At 40.6% G+C, this 19245-nt stretch overlaps 3 protein-coding genes across 4 annotated transcripts; 2 read left to right on the top strand and 1 right to left on the bottom strand.

Moving 5' to 3' along the window:
- The first annotated feature begins 6 nt into the window (after window positions 1-6).
- On the top strand, window positions 7-16201 carry LOC102213828 (cathepsin L1-like). Of its 2 annotated transcripts, XM_005728509.1 has the most exons (10): window positions 19-63; window positions 142-217; window positions 10532-10599; window positions 11767-11887; window positions 11970-12092; window positions 14417-14569; window positions 14656-14880; window positions 14987-15152; window positions 15488-15593; window positions 15673-16201. In XM_005728509.1, exons 4-10 carry the CDS (start codon window positions 11768-11770, stop codon window positions 15770-15772), a joined length of 993 nt encoding a protein of 330 aa, XP_005728566.1. In that variant the 5' UTR covers window positions 19-63; window positions 142-217; window positions 10532-10599; window position 11767; the 3' UTR covers window positions 15773-16201. The 2 variants fall into 2 exon arrangements, with proteins under 2 accessions (XP_005728567.1, XP_005728566.1); XM_005728510.1 differs by lacking the exon at window positions 142-217 and having other exon boundaries at window positions 7-63.
- On the bottom strand, window positions 392-6264 carry LOC102213542 (leucine-rich repeat and immunoglobulin-like domain-containing nogo receptor-interacting protein 1). Its single transcript, XM_005728508.1, has 2 exons — window positions 5904-6264; window positions 392-2581 (listed from the first exon to the last, which is right to left on the bottom strand). Exon 2 carries the CDS (start codon window positions 2571-2573, stop codon window positions 744-746), a length of 1830 nt encoding a protein of 609 aa, XP_005728565.1. The 5' UTR covers window positions 2574-2581; window positions 5904-6264; the 3' UTR covers window positions 392-743.
- A 1006-nt stretch (window positions 16202-17207) lies between the features above and the next one.
- Window positions 17208-19155, top strand: LOC102214304 (cathepsin S-like). The gene is made up of 7 exons (XM_005728511.2): window positions 17208-17416; window positions 17664-17786; window positions 17854-18003; window positions 18094-18318; window positions 18398-18563; window positions 18641-18743; window positions 18829-19155. The coding sequence occupies exons 1-7, from the start codon at window positions 17297-17299 to the stop codon at window positions 18926-18928; spliced, it is 987 nt and encodes a 328-aa protein (XP_005728568.1). The 5' UTR covers window positions 17208-17296; the 3' UTR covers window positions 18929-19155.
- Window positions 19156-19245: the final 90 nt, after the last annotated feature.

Below are 19245 nucleotides of genomic sequence, written 5' to 3'. Positions count from 1 at the left end.
TTATATCCACCCCTTACCGTTTTAGCTGTCAGTTAATGCAGCCAGCTCCACTCACCGGTGAAGGTAAGATAAGTATTACGGTCTACTCGCCCACAATGTAGGTACAAAACTGCTTATGGAGATTTTTTTTAAACCTTGCAGTTCACATCTAGACGCATTAAACCAAGTGCTGTGTGTGCTGCTCCTCACTGGATGCTGTAGTGCTGTAAATTTTTAAGTAAGTACACCAAATTTGTGAAAGCATAATCACTTTAATTTTTGTAAGTTCTTGGATAGAAAAATGTAAAAAAAAAAAACAAAAAAAAACAAACCAACCAACTTGCATTTCACACATTTATTAAATAATAAACAGTGCAGAAATTAATCAAGAAAAGATAACATGCTACAGAAAAGAAGCTGCATAATAAACTGCACATTAACCTTAATATAAGGTTAATACCGCTATTGTTGGATTCTCCATATCTCATCAGTCCAAATAGTCCACCTGAAGTCCAATGTAATTGTTATTTTAAGTTTACTCTTTAATTTATTTTATCCTCATTTCCTTATTTTTTTGTGTTGCAAGATAAACATGATCATGGTTTGTCAGGTCACATTTCTTAAATGCAATTTAAAATATTATTAATTAAGACAACATGCTCATTATTATCAGATTCAAGCAAAAAACAAATAAATTGAAGCATCTTGCAGTTTATTCACTGATACCTACTAATATCAGGTGAATATATTCTTTGCTTATTGACTCATAACAGCTTCATGGTAAACCTCCCCGTTTCCATATAGCTGCTTGTCCCTCCATTACTGCTCGACATGGCGCTTCGTGGCACATACGCGATTGTGGCTGTGTGTTTTATCTGACCTTTGCCCTTACTCCAGAAGAACATGAAAATGAAACAAACACTCACAGAGCTGAAAAACGAGAGAAACCCTATGGTTGCTGCTATCAGTAGGGTCTTTACATCAAAATTGAGTTTCTGATTTCCGTTCACACCTGGAGCAGCAGATGGAAAGGCAGACCAACCTTTAAGACGAAATGGTTTCTTAGAAGATGATGGAAAGGTTTGGACATGAAGGCTAATGGGCAGGCTGTCGTTTCCCGCTGCGTTTGATGCCACACAGAGATACTTGCCACTATCTTGAGGCTGAGCATAGCGAACCTCCAGCGAGCCATTGGACAGAGCTCGTACTCTGCCGATGGGTGATAAAGATCTTAGCTGTGGGTTTAGCCATCTGACAGATGGCAGAGGGTCACCTTCGGCACTGCAGTGAAACACCACTGTGTGTCCCTGATCTACTTTCATCACCTGAGCTTTGCGGTTAAGAATTCGAGGTGGCCGACAGGTAAGCAAATCCGGCAGCTCAACCTCAGGGAAATCCAGAAAATTCCAGCCCTGCAGCTGGACTGAGGTAATGCAAGTTGGCGGACTTTCGCCAAAGTCCATGTATAGTCGCCTTTGCACCACCCAAAGCAAACGGCAGTCACATGCCAGTGGGTTGTTATCAAGCCCCAGAGTTCTTAGGGTGTCCACTGAATAAAAAGCTCCAACCTCAAGTGTGGTAAGACGGTTTCTGGATGCATTCAGCAATCTGAAGTGGGCCAAACCCCTGAATGCTCCGATTTCAATCCTAAGCAGCGATCCCCCAACAAGATGTAACTCTTGGAGCCGGAGCAAGTCTCCGAGAAGGTTTGCATGAATGTAGGTGATGGGGTTAAAAGAAAGGTCAAGGTATACGAGATATACAAGGTGATGTAAGGGGATGTAGGGGAAGGCACTTAGGTTGCCGTGTTTAATGGTTAGTGATGTGAGGTTTAAGCCAAAGAGACTGTTCCCTGACAGACTCTCCAGCCAGGGGCAATGAGAAATGACAAGTTCCTTTAGGTGGACTAGGTGGCGGAAAGAGTAGTTTGGCAGCGTAGTGAGGCCCAGTCGGTGAAAACTAAGGCTTCTCAGCACGCTAAGTTGTGTGAGCGCTTCCATTGGCATAGCAGTAAGGTTGCAGCCATCAAGGTGCAGCTCCTGCAGACTGATTAGTCCTGTAAAAGCTTGATGAGAGACATAAACCAAGTCATTATCTGCAGCTTTCATGAACCGCAGGGAAGTTAATTTACTGAAAGTAAAGTCGAGGAAAACAAGAAGCTGATTGCTGCTTACATCCAGTAACTGGAGGTTTGTTAAGCCAGCAAACGCTCCCACTGGGATAATCTTCAGGTGATTGCGACAAAGGCGCAGAGTTCTCAGACTCTGCAAGCCAAGAAAGGCTTCCACTTCAATTATTACCAAAAGATTGTCACTTAAATCCAAGTCCGACAGCTGTGTCAACGTGTGGAACTGCTGACGCACCAAAGTCTTAAGCGTGTTGTGGGTTAAGTTTAGCAGCCTGGCTTCCTGTGAGAGACCATCAGGAACTCTGGTAAGTTGGCCACCAGAGCAGTTCACTTCCAGCACCGTAGCATTACAGTGGCAGGATGGCGGACACAGCCAACGCGTCTCAGATGTCAGTGCCACCCGTGCTGCCAACAGGTAGAGAGCTCCCCAGCACAGCCGTTGGTGGACGGCGCTCTTCTCGAACATCTGGTGACCTGTGTGCACGAGTGAGGGGATAGATAAAGTGAATCACAGGTGAAAGGAGTCACGGGTCTTTCTGTATACATTTCTTTACTCGTAAATGATTATTTTTGTATCACCACTGCCAGTTAGGAATAGAGCAAAGAGGAATTGGGTGTTAAATTAACTTTATCTAATGCCAGTCTGACTTTAAATCTGTTTAAACTCTACATACAATACACTTTAATTTACAAAACCTGTTTAACACAAGCGATGAATGTGGCAGATGTTCATTTGATCCTCATTCTTTGATTTACTCTCTAAAACTCCCGAGGCCCTTTGAGATCTATGTGCCTGGAGAATTTACACCAACAAGGAAAGTATTAAAGTGCCCCACTTCAGTGGAAGGAGACAAAGCTTCCCCACTCTCATAATTCCATGGCTAAAAGATTTAACGTTGTTCCTACACAACATTAAGTATAGTGTCAGGCGGGCTCCAACAGTTTTTGTGTTTTTGTTGTTTGTGTGTGTGTGTGTTTTTAATAAAACTTGATATTCAGCTCTTTCTCTGCTCATCTCCATTCCAGCTCCCTCTCTAGAAGATTAACTAAATGGCTCTAATTAGGATAAACAGCAAATGTGATTATTTGATTCAGTCACGATGCTGAAAGAAGCCACTTATCCTCAGTTATGTGGCAATATGGTTGCCAAGCACTTATTAATTTGCTTGTCTAAGCGTTTTAGACACCACCACCGTCTCTCCCCCCCTCCCCCCAAATATAAAGAGAACACAATTAATACGATTTGTGGTCTTCTATGGGGAAAATGATCTCTCCTGCATGATCATGCATTTTGACTAGATAAGCCAAAAAAGATGAATGTGAAGAAAAAGATTTATAATTTTAAATCCAAGCCATAATAACATTAAACAAAGACCTTTAATGTATATAGAAAAATAACAATTTCTTACACGTGGCAAAAGTTTGTTGAATCATAACTAAACCCACTATTTAATAATGTGATCCTTTTGCTTGACAAACAGGAGGTGTATATGGAAACAGCTCGTACCCCTGAAGCCTTGTAAGGTGATATTTTGTCGTTTATTTCACACAAGATTTAAAAATATACCTTACAGGACCTCATGTGTTCTGATAGAGTTTCCTTTATTTGTAGACCTACAAATATTGGGAAATGTGCTTTTGACTGACTTTAAGTGTTAATAATTTCAGCTCATATAATACCTTTCATGCATCAGTTTCATCATTTTTCTCCTTTATCCTCACTGATGTGACATTTAAGCCAGATTCACATCTGAAGTGCTCTCCAAAATCATCCGTCTGAAACCTCGACACCTGAGCGATTCACTGAGGGAGGCTGGGAGTTGAAAATTTGAGCTCATTATTTTGTTACAGTTCTCAAAGCTCAGGGACAAACCTCCACACTGTGGATTAGTTTAAGAAACACATCCCCCTCTAATGTGAACAACCAACGACAAAATAAAGATATTAAATTAAGATTTTAACTTCTCGGTGAACCGATACTGCAGTTCATTCAACAGAATCCATCTCTGTATGAGATTATCGCTTCACCGCTTCTCCTTTATCTGTTGAGTGTTACCAGACAAAAGTTGCATCACGCTGACCTGAATTGCCCCTTCCAGGTTGCTCGTGCAAACGCACGGTGCACCTCTCCTCTAAGAGGCTGCAGTCCTGTGGATAATTTTATTTCAGCTTCAAAGCTCTACTCGGAATAAATTAGACCCAGAAAAACAAGAGCAGATTGCACGCTCACTGTTTTTGTTTGATTTTTGTGGATAGAGGGAGAAAGAGTAAACCGGCACCACATGAGGCATCACGTACGAGAGTTATCTGTAGTTCCTCGGTTACATGCCTCTCTGGGCAAGATTATAATGTGAGAGTAGCACATACTCCCTGGCCAGTATTACAATGACTATTTTAGATTTTTTAATTATTATTATTGTTATTATTGTGCACATTCTTCAGTTTCTACAAATGATGGAACTCATTTAAGGTTTATTATTTACAAAGATTGTAAAGAAGGACTGGTGAAAGCTGATTAGAAGGTGGCTGTACTTTACGTCAGTGTCTTTTAAATTTTTTTTGGCAAAGGTTTAGTAAAGTTCAGAGCCGCTGAATTATGGATCACAAATAATTCTGATTATTTATAATTTTCTTTAAGATGTTTGTAACAGAAAGTCTCGCAAAGCTTTCACAAAACACAGAAAATACAATAGTCTGCTGTGCAAAGGTTGTCAATCAGACATTACATAATTGAAGACAGTAGCAAACATAGTGCCAGTAGTTATGGAAAACAAAGGTCATGATCTTATTATTCCTAGAACTGTGATCACATAACAGAGACATGCATGACTGGAAGGACGCCTATTACAGCTACTAAAATTTTTTCAATCTCAAATCATCATAAGCTCGTTTTATGTATTTTTATTTTACTTTGCCACATCCGCCAGTAGGTGGCGGAAAAAGCAAAAGCATTTCGGTGCCTAGAGGAAACACTGTCCACAGGCTTGGTGCATAAGTGCTGCCAAGGTAGTGTCTTAATGTGTTGCCAGTAAACACATAATGGTGGCTCTGTGGTTGAACATGTGAACATGTAAACAGATGTATTCCTGTTAAACTTGGGTTGGACGTCGGTAAATACGACGAACGTTGCAGCTCATCAGAAAATGTGCTGTTTGGATTCCCAAGAGCACGAGAAAGAGAGAGAGATAAAAAAGCAACACCTTCAAGTGTGAAGCCACCCTCTGTTTTGGCAGCTCGGCTCACACGTTGTTGTGCTGAGCTGCACAGAGCGTGGCACATGTAAGAGAAGAGATGGTGCGAAAGAAAGAACGATGTCCATTATGTTTGTGACATCTCTCACAAAAGTGGCTGCAGATAAGAAAGTACTCGTACGTGCTGGACCTAAAAAGGTTCATTTGCCGCACTGATTTTCACATTCCCGCTGATTCTGATCCTGATTTTACTCTTGTCATCTTTGCTTTCTTAGAATTTCCTCAGTCATTTTCCACATGATACATCCATATAAAGACGCCACAGTGGAGTGCATGCATCTACTTTTCAGGTAATTTTACATCAGCACTGGTGTCTGCGTGGATCTTGGGAGCGGAGTCTGATTGCTGGTGGTGACGGCAGCTCCCGGTGGCATTGAATCACGGAGCAGTACTCCTCCTGAATTCTTCTGGGAGGGCACATGCTTGAGACTGAGAATAGTTTACAGGTGTGCCTTGGCAGTTTGAAAAACTCAGGATGGTGGTGCAAAAAAGGGAGTTGCAGTAGTTTGTAAAGAAATCAAAGGAAAAGCAAGCAGCCAACTCACCTTCTCTTCAGACTGATGGGTTCATCATTGTAATAGCTCCATTTTTACATGCAAATGACTTTTCTTGTGCTCTTTGTTCTTTTTTTTATTGTTCTGTTTTATATTGTTCTACTTTTATACCAATAGAAGAAAACAGAACTAAAAAAAACCCAAAGTAGATGTGCCAGTCTCTCAGTTCCTCCTTACGTCATTGCTGATCAAAAATCCAATCCAAATGTACCAAGAAACTTCCCGGAGCAATCAAACACATCACCAAAAAAAAAAAGCTTCATGCTCCCATTCCTCAAACTGAAACTCTGAGGGAAGCGCGATGCAGTAGCTCAGTCCTCCTGTTGTTCCGCTGTCCTCATGGCAACAACAACCTGGCTGCGGACGCGCGGGCGCTTGGTGCATGCTGGGGGATTATATGCACTAGCTCCTGGACTCCATCCAACACAGTGCACTGGATGACGGGAGGCAGGCACAGGTCAGCCAAATGCAGAGATTTATGTGTAACACCAGATGGGGATGAATTTCAGCACTCACACTTGGAAATAAAGGAATATCTTTTTAACTCTTTTGCCCCATCGGAGGTTTCTTAAAAGTTTGATTAAGACATTAACTACAAGTTCCTCTGTGGTTGTAACACTGTGGCTGTTCATCCAGTTTAAAACTAATGTAAGACTCCTGAAAAAGGAGGGACATTAGGAAAGGTGGGATTTGATTGGTCAAGGTCCATGAGACGGTGTAATGACCATGCTTTCTTTTCCACATCAGACTCAGTTTGCCCACAGCTGTTCCCTGTATCACGCTATATCATTCTAGCAGGTGGGAAATGTAAATGTACAGCTTAGTATTAAAATTTAATGCAAGTTTGACTCAAAAACTCAGCAAATCAACCAAACCTTGTATGGCCACTCTTAGAAAATCAGGTTTATTGTAACAAGCAGGACTGTAACTGCTGCTCTTACTAAACTGCAACCTTGAGCTTTGTGTTTTAAGTTGTTGTCTTGACAACTGGGGACAATTTTGTATGTTAATGTAAAGCGGGAAAAGCAGACCTTTCAAAGAAAGCAGGCTACAAAAGTATGAATAAGGTGCCCATTCATGTAATTTCCCATTCATTCATACAGTGGACTGATGTTTGCGTGCTGCTTCGAACACAAGGATTATTTTTTTCCTCACATGTGGAGCTAAAGCCATGAGGCACAATGTTGTTTCTGTGAGGCAGCAGTGCTAGATGTTACATACCGTGGTGGCAATACTTAACCGAGGTTTTCATTTTCCTTAAATTCCAATTAAAATCTAAGAGTAAAATTTTAATTTTAATGTTTTTTTCTGGTATTTGACTTCTCGTGATATTACAGCTTAAAATCCAGAAGAAACTGTGTAACTGTTTGTCTCTCGCTGCCTTTTATGTTTATGTTGGCCAATTTTTTGGCCTTAGAATATGTAGAAAAAACTAGTTGAATTTTATTTTTGATTTTTGGTGAGACTTTGAATCGAAAGTCAAAGGTCTGTGTTTTTATTTCCATACATTGCTTGCTTGTATGTCAGTAAAGATTTTCATCTTGAATGTTTCATTGATCAAGTTCCCACATTAAGTGTTTCCTAATTCATTTATTTTATTTATTACTTGACCTCCAATAATTATCCCAGGGGGTATATAAGTCGTTTTTTGAAGTAACCCGTGTAGGGTTAGAGAAGTGTTTAGTGTGATCTGGAACAACAGAGTCATTTCTGTTTATAAGTGTGGTAGAAGCTAAATTTTGGGACTAGGCGGGAAAGTACGAAGAACTAGTGTAGCAATATCATCATCACAGTAAACAACTGTTTCATGTCCAAAACAGAAAAAGCTCTGCAGAGACTTTAAGCAGCTAAATGCATTTATTGAACCAATAATTAAGACTAATCGACACTTGCATGGTTAGATTTAATAAACTAATTATAGTCTCACTATAATTATAAAAATCCTGTTTTTCAATGGTTGGTTCAATTACATAACAAGCTGTTCTGCATTGTTTAGGAGTGGCTACACTGAAAATGAGAAGTGACACAGGTTCCCGAGCAGCCAGAGAAGCAGATTCAAAATTATTATCATTATTTGGTGTTAACTATTAGAGGTGGACTATAACATGTTCCCTGATTTAAACTTGCTAAAGAGGCAAGATGATTCGACTGTTTTCCTTTCCCTTCTGTAACTGAATAAATCTCCTTTAATCGACTGTAAACTGGGAAAACATAACAGGTGTAAATGATTTTCTGCATTTTGAGTTTTAGTTGCTAACAGCCACCTACGCTGCCCTCACTCTTAATTGTACTTTGCAAAGAACTTGCTGAAGTTTGAAAGCACTCCCGCCGGATTCAGCGAAAGCCAACAAAACGATCAGGTGTTTGAGTCGGGGGTTGAATTCCCTCTCCGCTCAGCTGCATGATTGTGAGATGTAATGATGCAAAACATGCACAATCACCAACGAAGAAGAGATTGTGCTGAGTCAGGAACTTACCATCTGCTACCTTAAGGAACCTGCATTCATCAGCAAATCTCCGTCCAACCGGGCATTCAGGAAGAGGCCGGATCAGAGATGGAGACCAAAAATAGCAAAGGCCACCTCAGATCTCCACGTTGCATAATGTCCTTCTGTCCAGTTCTCTTCATATAGTTTCGTCATTGCAGCTCTCCGCTGTGCAGACCGCTGCCATGCCTTTGGGTTTTTACAATATTGTACAGAAAGCTGACAGGAAATGAGAGCGAAGACGGCTAAAAACTTGGTGACCAGCAGATCACGGTATATAGCCACAGTCTCCAAACCACTAATCCCTCTTCTCTTGGTTTACTATCCACTTATTCATGTTGCAGTCAATGATGATCAGCTCACATCTGTTCTTTACATTCTGATCCGTTTGTCTTCTTAAGAGGATTTTGTGGCACGCTATTTATTTACCAACAAATGTACAATCATCAACAGCATCAGCTCGCATCTGCTAATAACACTTTAATTGGTCAATGCACAAAAATAAGCAGAGCACACTAACATATAAAAAAAATTCTATGTGGATTTTTTTCCTTTTTATGTTTGTTTTAAATTGTGGTCTCACATTGACCCTTTTTGCATCTCAGAAAATGCACTTTAAATGCCTCTTAGGCAGTGGACACCTTAGACCCAAGAACCATGAAAAACATATCTATAATGTGTTGTTCAAGATGTAATAAGGACTAAATGTGTTTGTGGCTCAGGAGGCAGAAAGAGGCAGTCTTCTACTAATCTGAAGGTTTGATCCTTGGCTCTTCTCGTCTATATGTCGAAGTGTGCTCGATGTTGTACCCTGGGCTGCCTATATAAAAGTGTGTGTATGAATCTTAAACAAGGTGGTTAGGTATAGAAAAAAATGATGATGGATGAATGTGGGTGTGACTGGGTGAATGAAGCAATTCAGTAATTTACTTTTTCTTGTATGGCTTCTGGACATTCAAAAGTCAGCAACAGGATCATCTCACAGAAGAAGCATAAGCAGCCTGAAATGGAGAAGCTCAGGTTGGGTGGGTTGCAAAGTGTCTTGCAGAGGCAACTACTTGCAAGCTAAAATGGATCAAATAGCATGCCCCATGAGATCTGACAGCAGGATGTGCAGCAGGGAATTCACTGATCGGCTGATCCATCAGTCTTTCTTGCTGGGATTGATTCCCCAACCTGTCAGAGCTAAGAATCCACAGCTTTATTTACATACAACTTTACCAAGTACACTCAAGAAGTAAATACAACAAGCATGAGAGGAAAAGGAGAACCTGTCATCTTCTTGCGGTTATTTGTGGTAGTCTTACAACTCTTCTCTCTTTTGTATCCCAGTAGTTGTTAGAAAAAGTCACATTTTAGATGAATGGTTGCTGCATGTCAGAGTAGAGAAGCTGCTCCTCTGCACTGAAAGGACCAGTATACTTTTTGGAGACCCGCACAGATACAACACAGACCACATCAGATTGAATGACTGGATCATGGTGCATCCGGTGGTTGTTTCCACTTGTATACAAAAACAAGACGTGAGGAAGTTCACGTCAAATTCAAGAATAAAAGAAAAACATTTGAACAAGAATGATCAAGAGTTCTGGCTTGACGTTCAGAACAAGAATCCAGAAAGAAAGAGCATTTTTTAATACGCCTCTTTTAGTTTTCTACAAATCCACAGCATGTTTGAAGGCAAAGAGCCCTGATGATTAAACTGCAGCTTTCAAAACAGACTCGCTCTGACCCTGTGTAATTCGATTTAAATTAGCATCATTAGGCAGTAAATCTGGATTTTGCTTTTGGTTGTGGCAGAATAATAAATTAAGCTCATGTGCCCTTTTCTCATTTTAGCTAACAGCTACAGTACGTCAAAATATGATTCAAAGTCCTGATTAATTATAAAAAATCTCCCTGAACTACAAAATCAGTTTCATTTCTATCAGTTTATTCTGAAACGTTTTCATTTCGCACGTATTTCCCTCCACACGCAGGGGTATTTTCATCATTTAACTTTCACCATGTGCAACTCTCATACGGGAAGCCTAGTTTGTGTGGTTGCAGCTGGTCGTAAATTACATTCACATGACGAGGCAGTGAGCAGATGCATAAAAGCTCGCATCAGGAAATAAAGCTTCCTCTTTTTAGGCGTGAAGATCTAAGCGTGCTCAAACCGGGTGAACTTGTCTTTCTGGGCGAAGTCATTCTGCAACAAGGTGAGTGTGATTCTTTTTTTTTTACACGTCTTGTTAAATTAATGGCTTGTTTAAGGTTATGGATGTAAGCGAATAATCATATGGTGTCGGAAAAGATTTACTGAGAAAGAAGCTGGGAGATTACAGTAAGAGATTACGGCTTGAACTTCTCTGTTTTGCGATGGACTAATCTTCAGACGTCTGCTCTGTAGATTAGAATCATGTTTACAGGCTCTTCTGCTTTTGTTTACAGACTTTGTTTCATTGCAAATGCAGTGTTGTGGTTTTGTGCACTGGATGCTAATCATGCTTAACCCTTTCACGCATAGTGGTCACTACAGTGGACAGCTATTCAAAGGCTGATTTCTTGTATTTGTGTCAGTGTTGATGGTATACTTGCACATAAAGCACTACATCGGGCACTGATGTGCCACTCCTTACCCTGCCACCCACTGGTCGTTTAATGCTACTATAGATGTATGACATGTTTCATTGTCATTTTTGTTATCTCACCCTTTCATGCATGAATTATGACAACCTCAATCAGGATTTTTTATTCATCTTTTCATGCCTAAAGATGCCTAAAAATCCTGATTGAGGTTGTCATAATTCATGTATGAAAGAGTTACTATGTTTGCGTGACCATTTTCAGGCTCAGTGGTGACGGAAACCTGGAGTTTATCATTCTGTGTTTGAGTTGTATACATTCCCGCACTGTTTATACTGGGACTCTCTTGTAGAGTTTTGTAAACCTGAGCCGAGATCTTCTCAGAGCTCCGACTTTTCACATCTTTCAGTTAAAAGGAAAATACTTTTACTGTATTATTCCTAAACATTATCATTATCAACATTTTTAGACCAAAAGTAACCTCAGGTGCACACCAAATCACAGAAAGTTAGATACTGACATTTCAAAATGCAATCCAAGTTGCCTAAGTTGAAGGCAGCAAGTTTTTGTTGTTCAAATTTAGATCATGAGGAAATGATTGAGATGTAAACTGAAGGGGGTAGGGCTAAATAAGTATATGCTTTTGCCTACTCCTTTTCAAACAGCTGCATGGAATGATATTATGAAATGTTGGTGAATCTATATGTTTGAAATAAAAATAAACTGAACTGAACCACTGAAGTGATTAGCTGATTAAACAAGGATTACATCTGCTTTTCTTTTTTCCCCTTCCTTTTCAGTATGCACACTTTGTGTGCTGTGTTGCTTTTGGCCTTCGTGGTCCTCGCCTGTTCTTCGCCTGTTGTGAACAAATTGTGGGAAGAGTGGAAAACCAAACATGGAAAAGTTTATGATAATCAGGTAGGACTTAAACAGACATTTTGTCTTTGTTACCACATATTCTAGCAAGGTTTGAATGAGACAGCGCGGATTTGTGTTTCAGACCGAGATCGATTTCAGGAGGGCAGTATGGGAGAAGAACGTACACTTGGTGTTGAGACACAATCAGGAAGCCTCGGCAGGGAAGCACAGCTTCACGCTGGGACTGAACCACCTGGCTGACATGGTAGGATGCTGCTGCTGAGAAGACAGGATGTCTAAACTTTCTAAATCTAGATAACAATCTGTTATTGTGCAGTCGTTCATTAGTAACATTAAAACAGCTTCGAGGCTCATGGATAGAATTGCATTAAATTATCTAAAACTATCTGCAGTCTGGAGTGACCACAGGAAAAATATCTGAGTGCTGAACAAAGCTGTAGCAACAGTAGAAGACAGAAGAGGAACAAACAATTGCAGGATCGGTGCACTTGGTTTGGCATTACCATGAATTCTATGTAAAGTAGAAGTGAGATCTACTACAGAATAGGCGCTCATACGATTGTGGTAGTAACTGCTGACTTTAACCACAGCTGGTTTCATACAGTGACTGTAAACAACATTCAGAAACTTCATTGTCATCATTTGTCTTCTCATCCTGACAAAAACCATCCATCTTAGTCTGATCTTACTGGTCCTTCTCAGTCCGAGTCTGCTCTGCAGTGGTCCGCATACCCTGCAGTGTCTACACTCAGTTTGCAGCATTTAGTGGCAAAACCACTACAACAAACATGTGCTGTACAGCTGAAATCGGTCAGAATAATAATAGTAATTTGTCTAGTTATTATTATGATTTTTGTTCCCTGTATTTCCCTGCACAGGAAAATCTTTGGGTTATATTTTAATCTCAGTATATTGAGGGGCACATTTTGAACATATTTGAATATCAAGTTTTTAAAATATGTTTTAATATTAGGGAGTTGAGTTGCCTCCAGTCTATATTATGACTATTATGGCCTTGCAGCCACACTTTGAGCCACATATCGAGTATAAAGTCAAAAATCTCTACACAGACGGGATTGGTGTCTCTCTCTCCCTCCTTGTCTGTCTCACTCATGTATTAACCAATATGTAACTATTACACAAATCACACTCCCAAATCATTGTATAGTTATGCTGATGATGGCAGAAATTTTGACAACAAGAAGAAGAATCAACCAAACTGAAAACATTTAGCAATTCTGTTAAACTGAACAGCACGAATTGCAGCGTCAGACTGGAGCGATCACTCACAGGAGCGTATCTGAGAGACCTCTGGTGGATACAAACATTTTAACACCGTGTAAACATAACCATATGTTTGCCATCAGAACCTCAAGTGCATTCATGCACATTGATCTTTTGCTGGTGCAAGATGGACGTGAATGACCACCACTGTTAATCTGCAGATAAAACTGCATCCCCGCGGGCTTAATTTAAACCCTAACCTATAGAGCGGCTCTAATCTCCCTTCATACAATCAGATTAATTTAATCCAGTATGGGCTGGGCCAGCCTGGACAATCAAGATGCTTATTTTTATGTACATAAGGACCCTTATGTAATGCTGGAAATATATAACAGAATATAGAATAAGGGTTGCAAACTGGTTGGTTCTGTGTCGTTCTGGTTTAGGTTGGACTTGCATAAACTATTAAATGAAATACTTTGCTTATGTGCAAATGTCTGACAACCTTGCATTTTATGTGGACTTTGTATTTTAAATAAAAGGATCTCAAGAAAAAAGTTTCATCAAATGTTTTGCACATTGAAAGACCAGAAACACAAAGTGCAAAAACCTTAAAATATTAGAGCAACATGTCACTGTTACAGTGTTGATTTCTTGTTCCTGCATGGATAATATTTTAAATGAATGAATGGATTGTTAATATTAAAAAACAACAAGTGCAGAAACAAGAGAGGAATTGTATTCTAAGTTAGAGGGGTTTTGTTTTTGATTAAAAATCCAGGAAGCCCGAGCGGTAAAGCCTGGATGGGCGTGGCGTGTTGGCTCTCTGCAGGAAACTGGCAGAAATGTTTGGGACACATGCAAGCTTTTGGCCCGCTGTCAGAGGACAGAGTGCTGCAGTTGCCTGGGTGAATAATGTGAGGCAGCTGAAATACACTCACATGTAAGGAGAAAGATTCTGTTTTTAAAGCTGCTGTGAGAGATAAAATGACACAGAGCCTTATCTGCTACAGCTGGACCGTTCACCTTTTGTATTTTATGCTCTTCGTCAAAGACAGAGGTGATAGTTGGAAGGGCAAACACACAGCCAGCATCTCCATTAGAGATTTGTTAATGCCAAGTGCAAAATTCAAAGTGGATGGGAACAGAATGAACTGACTGAGTGGAGCTGTTTCAATGCTTCAGCTTGCTTTTCAGTCGATGATGGGTTTTAAACACATTCGCAACCCGAGATCGGTGCTGTGTTTATACATTCGGTGTCAAGTGAAAACAATGCTGTTGTGCAGAGGTGATATTTAATGGTGTTTTCATTTTATTTACCGCTGCCATTTCTTTGCCCCCAAGACAGCTGAGGAAATCAATGAGAATCTGAACGGCTTGAAGCTGGAGGAGACCGTTAATTTCACAAATGGCACTTTTAAGGACGTGAGTGACTCACCGTTACCTGCGAATGTGGACTGGAGGAAAGAGGGCCTGGTGGGTCCTGTCAGAAACCAGGTGAGATCGGGTGTTGTAAGAAAAGGAAAATCATTAACGCGATCCCGTGACAAAAGTGACACTTTGTACTGTTTTTCTTTTCTAAGGGTTTGTGTGGGTCATGCTGGGCCTTCAGCTCTTTGGGAGCTCTCGAGGGCCAGCTGAAGAAGCGCACTGGTACACTTGTTTCCCTGAGTCCGCAGAACTTGGTGGATTGCAGCACTCAGGACGGAAACCTGGGTTGCAGAGGAGGCTACATCACGAAAGCCTACAGCTACGTCATTCGCAACGGAGGCGTTGACTCGGAGAGCTTTTATCCCTACGAACACAAGGTCATCCTCGACACGCACAAAGAGAACTGTAGGAAAGAGGGTGGACAAACACAGAAAGACTTACAGTGCTTCTGTCTTTTCATAAATGTCTCGTTTCTCTTTGCAGAATGGGAAATGCCGCTATTCTGTCCAGGGACGGGCTGGCTACTGTTCCAAATTCAGCGTCCTTCCAGAAGGAGATGAGAAGATGCTGCAGAAAGTTTTGGCATCAGTGGGGCCGATCTCCGTGGCCGTGAATGCCATGCTGGAATCTTTTCATATGTACAGTGGAGGTGAGGAGGCTAAAAGCTTCACGGTGCAGGAGATTCTAGTGAATTTTACTTTATTTGCTGGTCTCTGATCCAGAAAAAAGGCTTCAATCCCAGAGGGATAACTCCTCTTGATTTTCGTTAAGTGGCTTAAACAGAATCATGCATTCATTCACTTGAAACTGGTGGAGCCCCCTCAGGGAGGTCATACATCTCCTACTTTCATTGCAAAGTTTGCACATTACCGCTGCTATAATTTTAGGTTTGTCAGCCCTTGGGAGGCCCTTAGCACTGACCGGCTGTACCACATATTTTTTACCTTATGTATTTTTTTTAACTTACACGCCTGCATTTATTAGGTTTATACAACGTACCAAGCTGCAACCCAAAGCTGATCAATCATGCTGTGTTGCTCGTGGGCTATGGCACAGATGGAGGACAAGACTACTGGCTGGTGAAAAATAGGTAAACGTACCTCCGATTGTTAACCTGTAAAATATTTCCGATATTTTGAACCTAGATGTGAATGTTTTTGTCTTTTCAGCTGGGGAACTGCATGGGGAGAAGGAGGTTACATTCGGCTTGCCCGGAACAAGAATAATCTCTGTGGCATTGCCAGCTTTCCAGTCTACCCTACAGTGTGAAAATATGGCCCACTAACTCAACTTAGTTTATTTAAATTATTATTAAAGACCAGTCAGTGTCACTGTGTTTTATTTCACATCAGCGCTAAAGATGCTTAAAGTCCAACTAACTGAAATAACTTTTCATCTGATAAAAAAAACAAACAATATCACTGTACTTTAAATGTCTGACTACATACTCACACATGTCTGAGACTGAAATACTTCAGCTCTCATTCAGTAGTGTTGTTTCTACATTGTACTCTATGTATTTATTTACTTTCTGCATGTTAAACCTCACAGATTTAATAATAGTGACAACGACAAGTGAAAAAATTGAAAGATCCATAACATTTTGTGCCATGTAAAAATACTTTATGCACATTCGCTTATTTGTACATTTCTAAGCACAAATTTACACTCAAGAACAATAAAGATTTTGTCAACTGATCAGTTTTAATTAAAGTTGGAAGTAGAAGTAGTACTAAAGTAGAATTTTGGGGTATCTGAACTTTGCTTGACTATTTTTTTTCCTGAAAACTTATTGCTTTTACTCCCTGCATTTGTTAATCAAATAAGGACTGCTCGGTGTTATCTTTTAAACTGGAAATGTGAAGCTTAGATGTAAGCCCACATGCTTTTAAATCAGTACGTGGCTGGTGCACAGTATACAGACAGCATGAACGGTATACAGTCAGTGTAGAGAACGGGCATCAGCCAGGACAACTCATGAAACATCTGCTCACATCTGGTTGAATTCAGGTGTGTACATCTGCAAAGAGCAGCTAGTCAGCTGATCACAGCCTGTACTTTAAAGAAAATCTACTGAAGTTCTCAGTAAAAAGTGAGTTGTGATTCTCTTCCCCACACTGAGCCATTACAACTGATTTTAGTTCCCCCACCCTTTGATTCCACTTTAACCTCAGACTGGACTCCTTTTCCCATTTAGAGGCAAAGAAAACGGAGCTTTTTTTTTCTTCTTTTTCTCTCATCCTGTTCTACATAAATGATTCAAGCTGTTATTATCAAGCTGATATTATTTTATCGTTACATTAATACATTAATATAGCACAATGTTCAGTAAGCTTGTATAAAAATAGCCAGTAAAAATCTCCTCCAACGAACTACTTCTTATTTTTAGTACATTTCAGAGCTGATACTTTTTCCACTTTCAGTTCAGTGAAAAGGTTGAATCACTACTTTAACTTTTACTGGAGTATTTTTCAACACTAGTGCACTGTGGCCACAAAGGGATGGACATGGCAGGCATGCTTTTTACCAAGTACCTGAGTAAATCAGTGAATGCAGGTTTGATGGGGTTTTTTCAAGTTTGTCAAATAATCTGAACTGCATACAATTTATGTGGATGGCTCATATGACAGCCCCTCTCAGTGCTAACATACTTCAGCTGACTTTAAATGTAAATTGATACCACCTGTAAACTCTGCTGCTGCAGTCCACTTAAAAGCAGGAGCCACACTGCAGGCTGTTTGCTTTGTCACACTGTGGTTGGAACCCGTCTTCTTCTTTTCCCAGATTCTGAAAATGTTTCAGCGCCTGCTTTTCACAGTCTTGTGTGGATTTGCAGTGGCCGATATCAGTTCGCAAACAGATCGACACTGGGAGCTATGGAAGAAAACGCATAAGAAAGTATATTCTCACCAGGTAAAACAAAAGTGGAAAAACACCAAGGTGCTGAATCCTGTAACTTTAACAGGAATGTTTCATGTCTTCATCTATATAAGTGTTTAGCTGGGTTCGGTTTAAGCATATAAGTCTGTTTAAGCTTTATTTTAGAACAAGAACCCACCTTGTGTTTCATTAACATCAAGCTGTTTGGATGTCTGAACTCTGGCTTAGTTACTGTGCACATATATGCCACAGAAGATTTGGTGTAACATTTATGTTCCAGATTGAGGAGTTGGGACGCAGACTGATTTGGGAAATGAACTTGAAACTGATTAATCTTCACAACCTGGAAGCCTCACTGAATTTGCACACTTACGAACTGGCAATCAACCACCTTGGAGACATGGTGAGCATTCTTCTCAAACTTTACATCACTTGATGGTGAATGGTGTGTAATTTCTCCACGCTTGCAGACCCCCATGGAGATCGCTGGCACTCTCATGGGCACTAGGGTACCATCTGACCTGGAGATGGTTGCTGCGAGCTTCATAAAAGTCAATGCTTCTCTACCAGCTTCAGTGGACTGGAGGGATAAAGGCTTGGTAACTCCAGTCAAAAAGCAGGTGAGGTCCTAGCTGGTCCCCTCAGATATCCACACATGTAACAGGAAACCTCTACATTTTTAATCATGTCACGAGTAACCTTTCTTTTAGGGTTCTTGTGGCGCTTGTTGGGCTTTCAGTGCGGCTGGAGCTCTTGAGGGGCAACTTAAAAAGTCTACAGGCATTTTGAGATCTCTCAGCGCTCAAAACCTGATTGACTGCACCACAGATTATGGCAACCGGGGGTGCAATGGTGGCTTAATAGCACGTGCCTTCAAGTATGTTGTTGATAACCAAGGCATTGCTTCTGAAGATGCTTACCCCTATATCGGAAAGGTGAGTCAAGCTTCCACTTGCAGGTAGACCGTGATTAAACCTAGATGTTTCTCATGTTAAAGAGTCTACTACTTTTCAGCATAATCAGTGCAAGTACAACCCACTGTATCGGGCTGCTAACTGCTCAGGGTATTGCTGCTTACCAAGAGGGGATGAGTTTGCACTGAAGGAGGCAGTGGCTCTTGTGGGGCCCATCGCTGTTGCAGTTGATGCTTCCAGGCCACAGTTTCGCTTCTACCATCGTGGTTGGTTACTTTATTAAAATGATGCACAGATTGAATCTTAGTCAGAGTTCCTATATTTGCCCTCCTGTAACCAACAGGCGTGTACATGGACAACACGTGTACCCAGAAAGTGAACCATGGCGTGCTGGTTGTGGGTTACGGCAGAGAGAAAGGACAGGACTTCTGGCTCGTCAAAAACAGGTTGTTCTGAGTCACTGGTTGATGGACTGGGTTTCTTTGTTTCCTTTAATTTTGAGTTTCATGACAGCAGCTGCTTTATTTGTAGCTGGGGTGTACAGTTTGGAGAAGAAGGCTACATCAAGATGGCTCGGAACCGAAACAACCAGTGTGGCATCGCTCACCATGCTTGTTTTCCTTTTGTTTGATTAAGTTGAGTCTTTGTTTTATGTTTTGTTTTTTGTTTAAATAAACTGGATCACTGACATCTTAACATGTTGGAAACTTTATGAATTTGCTATAAATTTAAATCTGAATTTGTTCACTTCTATGGATCTACATTATACAACACTGGTCAACCCAGGGTCTCCCTGCCCTTTAGTAATTAAGGCTGGGAATTTGCTATATAAATGCCAGCTGACAGTTCCCAGTCTCATTTTATTTCAATTTGTCAAATTGTATAAATGTGGCATTTAAAGAAACTGTTTTGTGGCTTGAGGCAAGTTTAAATGGGCTCTTTAGATCC

This window comes from Pundamilia nyererei, unplaced genomic scaffold (genome assembly GCF_000239375.1).
Source record: "Pundamilia nyererei isolate P.nyererei 1_Seehausen unplaced genomic scaffold, PunNye1.0 scaffold00028, whole genome shotgun sequence".
Lineage (NCBI taxonomy): Eukaryota > Metazoa > Chordata > Actinopteri > Cichliformes > Cichlidae > Pundamilia > Pundamilia nyererei.
This window is presented reverse-complemented; position numbering and strand designations above follow the sequence as displayed.

What these genes read in the sequence shown, in the direction of transcription:
- LOC102213542 (XM_005728508.1), bottom strand. Translation starts at nt 2,573, where the DNA reads ATGTTCGAGAAGAGCGCCGTCCACCAACGGCTGTGCTGGGGAGCTCTC.
- LOC102213828 (XM_005728510.1), top strand. Translation starts at nt 11,768, where the DNA reads ATGCACACTTTGTGTGCTGTGTTGCTTTTGGCCTTCGTGGTCCTCGCC. An exon ending in GAAAAGTTTATGATAATCAG is followed by an intron (nt 11,888 to 11,969) that starts GTAGGACTTAAA and finishes TTTGTGTTTCAG; the next exon opens with ACCGAGATCGATTTCAGGAG. An exon ending in TGGGTCCTGTCAGAAACCAG is followed by an intron (nt 14,570 to 14,655) that starts GTGAGATCGGGT and finishes TTCTTTTCTAAG; the next exon opens with GGTTTGTGTGGGTCATGCTG.
- LOC102214304 (XM_005728511.2), top strand. Translation starts at nt 17,297, where the DNA reads ATGTTTCAGCGCCTGCTTTTCACAGTCTTGTGTGGATTTGCAGTGGCC. An exon ending in AGAAAGTATATTCTCACCAG is followed by an intron (nt 17,417 to 17,663) that starts GTAAAACAAAAG and finishes TTTATGTTCCAG; the next exon opens with ATTGAGGAGTTGGGACGCAG. An exon ending in CTTACCCCTATATCGGAAAG is followed by an intron (nt 18,319 to 18,397) that starts GTGAGTCAAGCT and finishes ACTACTTTTCAG; the next exon opens with CATAATCAGTGCAAGTACAA.